The sequence below is a fragment of the Acanthisitta chloris genome, unplaced genomic scaffold, assembly GCF_000695815.1.
Source record: "Acanthisitta chloris isolate BGI_N310 unplaced genomic scaffold, ASM69581v1 scaffold10534, whole genome shotgun sequence".
Lineage (NCBI taxonomy): Eukaryota > Metazoa > Chordata > Aves > Passeriformes > Acanthisittidae > Acanthisitta > Acanthisitta chloris.
Window position 1 is genome coordinate 5,604 of NW_008671034.1, and position 4,705 is coordinate 10,308.

A 4,705-nucleotide genomic window follows, 5' to 3' on the forward strand; every position below is an offset into this window, starting at 1 on the left:
AAGGGACCCACAAAGATCATCAATCCAACTCCTGCCCTGCACAGGACACCCCAACAATGCACCCCTGTGCCTGAGAGCATTGGCCAAACACTCCTGGAGCTCTGTCAGCCTTGGGCAGGCTGTGCCCTGGGGAGCTGTTCAGTGCCTAGACACCTCTGGGGGAACAACCTTTGCCTCATATCCGACCTAACCCTCCCCTGACATAGCTCCAGCCGCTCCCCATGTCCTGTCGCTGGTCACAGAGAGGTCAGAGCTGCTTCTCCACTGCCCCTCAGGAGGAAGTTGTACAGAATGCTGCGGTCTCCCCTCAGTCTGAACAGCCCAAGTGTCTCAGACTCTCCTCATGTGGCCCCTCAAGGCCCTTCACCATCTTCATGTCCCTTCTTTGGACATTCTCCAACAGCTTTAGGTCCTGCTTGTATTGTGGTGCCCAAAACCACAGAGTATGTAGGGTTGGACTCGTTGATCTTTGAGGTCTCTTCCAACCTGGTTGATTCTATGATTTCAGATGAAGCTGCCTCAGGGCAGGGCAGAGCTCCAGCACTCACCTGCACCCCACACTGCCCAGGCTGTCCTGGCACAACATCACAGCACATTCCTCCTGCCCTGCACCTCCACTCGGACCAATCTAGTTTCTGAACTTACCTGCTGGCATCAACAGGTGTGCAGAGCAGTGAGAAAGGGAACTGTGAGGCAGGAGATATCCCAAATGTGTGTCTGAAGTCACCAAGAAGAGCTTCTGGTGCAGATCCAAGTATGGGGCAGATGTCCTGGTGGAGATGTGCAGAGCAGCAGAGACTCCTCACAGGCAGCTGCACCATGGGCCTGGGAGTGCAGACTGAGTTCAGCCTGAGGTGGCAGAACTCCAGGAGCTTCACTGAACATATTACATGGAAACGTGCTATTACTCCTGCTTGGGACAAGACCTGATGTGCAGCAGGACTGAGGAGCTCATCATGACTAGGTAGTAAACCTCAGTCCTTAACTGCTCACCAAACTTCCACTCACTTCACCTCACTTGCACCTGCACTGCTGCACCTCCTCTGCCTGTGCCACTCCTCCACGAGGCCCTGTCTCAATTCAGCCTCCAGCCAGATCCTTTCTGCACACAGACTGTGCTCTCCAGGCCCAGCCTCTGTGGCTCTCTCCCTTCTCAGTCAACCCAGAGCCACAGAAAGTCTCAGGATTGCATCTTCCTCACCGAAATGAGTTTGTTTAGTCAAAAGCCAATCACTGATTGCTGGTGGCTTTCAACAGCAAAGCCTTCAGCACTGCCCACTGCTCCTAGAAAAGGTAGAGTCGAGTCCTTCATCACTGCTGCAGTTAGTTTATCCCCTCCAGCTCCTCTCCCTCCCTGTTCATCTTCTCTGCAAAGCTCCTTCTGCTTGTAAAGGTTTAGATCTTCTTTCTCCAATGGGGAAACACCAGTGTGAGAACTTGGAGTACCTTGACATTCAAGAGAGACTTTTGCCTTTTTGCCTCTGTGAAAGAATTCCTTTGTTTGCTCATGGATGCCTTTTTCTTCCCCACCAACAGACCACAGGACCACTCGGATTAGCACCAAAAGGATTTTAAATGAACAGTTCCAGGGAGCTCCTTTCAAATCATAAAATGTCAATTTTACATAAAAGTGTGTTTACAAACAGTTTCTGCTTTACACTCAGCTCTGCCCAGCACTGACCAGAAGTTATATACATACAAACTAGCTCAGCAGCTTCAACCACTTGCAAGGAGACTGCAGAATTTATTTAAGAAATAAAAAGAGGATTTCCTGGGTCCTAGGAATTCTCTTCAGCCTGTCAGATCCGGTGCCCTGGGGGTTTCTGCAGCCCCAGGAGAGCACTAAGCCTTGGGGGAGAAGGGGTACTGTGGGTGCCACCAATCCAGGAGCCTCACACTGTGCACAGGGTCCAGCACCACCTGCACCCCCTGGTCTGGCCGAGGCTTCTTCCCACTGCGCACAGGAGTGTCCTGGAACACCAAGCGCACGCGGTGGTGCCTCATGTCTGTGCTCACGTTGATGGTGAACTGCAAGAGAGGAGAGCAACAGCAGCTTCAGAGGCACAGCAGGGAGGAGAGCTCTGAACACAACTCTTCTCTGCCTGGAGAAGAGCAGGTTGTGTGGAGACCTCATAATACCTTGCAAGATCTGAAGGGAAGGGAAGCTGGAAGGGCACTCTGTGTTTCATAGTGTTATAGAATGTGAAGGGGCTGGAATGGAGCTTAGAGATCATTCAGTGCCAACCCTCTGTCCTGGGCAGGGACACCTCCCACCAGAGCAGGTTGCTCAAGGCTTTAGCCAACCTGGAGTGAAATACTGCCAGGGTTGGGGCAGCCAGAGGAGGCCATGGAGATGATGAGAGCACTGAAGCACCTTCCCTACCAGGACAGGCTGAGAAATTTGGGGCTGTTCAGCCTGGAGAAGGTTGTGTGGAGACCTCAGAGCAGCCTGCCAGGAGCTGAAGGGGCTCCAGGGAAGCTGCAGAGCTACTCTGTGTTAGGAGCTGCAGGGACAAGGAGGAATGGGGGAAAATTGAAAGAGGGAAACTTAGATTGGATCCTAGAAAGCAGATTTTTCCTGTCAAGGTGCCCCAGAGATCACCATGGCACTGCCCAAGCTCTGCTGCTTGCTGTTTGCAGCTGAGTTTGTTCAAAAGCTGCTCTTCCTCCCTGTAACCAGGGACCAAACACAGTCAAAGTTAGCTCCTATGGGACTTTCCTATCAGAATTTATTGTCATATGGCAATAAATAAGATAAGAAATAAGGCAACAAACAAGAAAGTAAGATATTTCTATACGAAGGGCACTCACTGCTCCTGCTCCTGCACGTGCCACAGTTCGGCTAACTCGTCTCCCCCACGTGCTGCCCAACCACAGCTCCTTGCAGATCCTCTATATTTACTGCACCAAATAGGGAAGAGCTGATGGAAATGCAGAAGTAGAACTGAGGAAATCCTCAGCATTTCCTCTGCTCATAAACCCTAAGATTCCCAGCACTGGTTGGGTGGAGCAGTCGGATTGACACAGCCCCAAAGAGGCACAGGGTGGATTGTTGGGGTGTCCTGTGCAGGGCAGGAGTTGCATTGATGATCCCTGGGGGTCCCTTCCAACTCAGGAGATTCCATGATCCAGGAGTGCCCTCTTCATCTCCCTACACTTGCCCAGCAGCTTTGTCCCAACCTACCAAGGTGAAGGTCATGCCCATGACTATTGGCACGAAGATGAAGTTGAAGGTGGTGATCTGCAGCAGACAGCAATCCTGATCAGGGTTTGAATGGACTTCCTCATACTGGATTGGTGGCTGAAGACCTTTGCAACACTTGCTCTTAAATCTGGGAGACTTGAAAGAGAGAGAGAGAGACAGACTGAGCTAAGCAGGAACCTCTGATGGGTTTTGGCTGCTTCTCTCCAGTGCAGCCCAGCAGGTTCTCACCACCCTCCCAAGGGTTTGGGCCACAAAGAGCCAAAGCTCAGGACAGACAGGACCATTCCTTTAGAGGGGAAAGCTGCAGAATTCCCAAGGCTGCCTGAAACTCCTGGCTTCTCCCCAGACCCATTCCTGGACATTCTCCTTGGCTTTCTTCACATCTCTGAGAAATCTCAAACAACAAGTTGCAGCTTTTGGTCACCATTCTGACCAGTCAAACAGTGTTTTGTTGGTAATAATCGGCAGTGATGACTCAAAGATGAGATTATTTGGGGTAACAGATGATCCACATCTGCCAGTGGAGAAAAGAGACCAAGGGAGGAGGTAAAAATGTGGATTCTGGCTGTCCTGGTAACACAGACAAAACTGAGAGTAGCTTCAGAATGTGCTTTAGTTTGTCATGGGAACCAGTTTCCATTTATTATTCTTTCCTAGCACCCAGAAAAACCATTACTGCTTCAAACACAACTCACAGCCACTCTGGTCCTTCTTTCCTACCTGTTTTTTGAACTTGAAGTTGAATTCCCACATTGCTTCTTGTCTGTTCCCTTCAATCTTTTTACACCAGAAAAGGAGACACTGAGGGGGGGAAAAAAAAGGAGACACAAAATTATGAACCCCTTAGAGATACCACTTGAAAGAAGGTTTAGCAGGGCATAAAGGCTTCCAATTTCAAACACAATTACAGAGGAGCAATTAGGAACCATTTATCCGAATTAATTATGTTCTAAGAATTCTCAGCAGTTTAGGTCTCCTAGTTTCAAGGTGGCCAAGTCATTTTGCAACTGGAGGGTACCACATGTAGTCACTGATGTGGCAAACAGCAAAGTCCTGTTGTGCTATTTGTCCCTGAGCTAAGGCAGTGATGAGTGGAAGATTCTCCCATTCCCCTATCCACCAGGAGTTCCCATTAAACTGAGCTCCAAACAAGATTAAAGCAAGGAACAACTGCAAACAGAATAAGGATCAAGAAGGCAAAGATCCAGAAGGAAATGCAAAGACCAGTCCATGAGCTACAAGGTGAAGGATGAGTTCCTAAGCCACTGTGGTGTCAAACAGATTCCTGCACATCCCTAGGCATTACCTGCCACAGATCAGAGTACAAAACCACTGCCAGGACAACACAATCTGACCAACCTCTGTCCCTGCCTCCAACAGCCCCAGAGGTCACCAGCACTGCCCTCCCACACGACACACACCACAGTCCAGTTCAACCTGGTTATCCCTGTGTGGGCCACAGGCTCCAGCCCAGCATGCAGCAACAGCTTCCAGAGCAGC

At 50.2% G+C, this 4,705-nt stretch overlaps 1 protein-coding gene across 1 annotated transcript in view; it reads right to left on the bottom strand.

The window, feature by feature from the left end:
• Positions 1 to 1,554: 1,554 nt before the first annotated feature.
• The window catches only part of LOC103801522 (transmembrane protein 183A-like), a gene marked incomplete at its 5' end in the record, with an annotated part of 14,972 nt that continues 11,821 nt past the window's right edge, over positions 1,555 to 4,705 (bottom strand). Inside the window, 3 exons of the mRNA XM_009073937.1 lie at positions 1,555 to 2,028; positions 3,185 to 3,340; positions 3,926 to 4,006. Coding sequence (XP_009072185.1) covers positions 1,843 to 2,028; positions 3,185 to 3,340; positions 3,926 to 4,006 — 423 coding nt within the window. The remainder of the gene's footprint in view (positions 2,029 to 3,184; positions 3,341 to 3,925; positions 4,007 to 4,705) is intronic.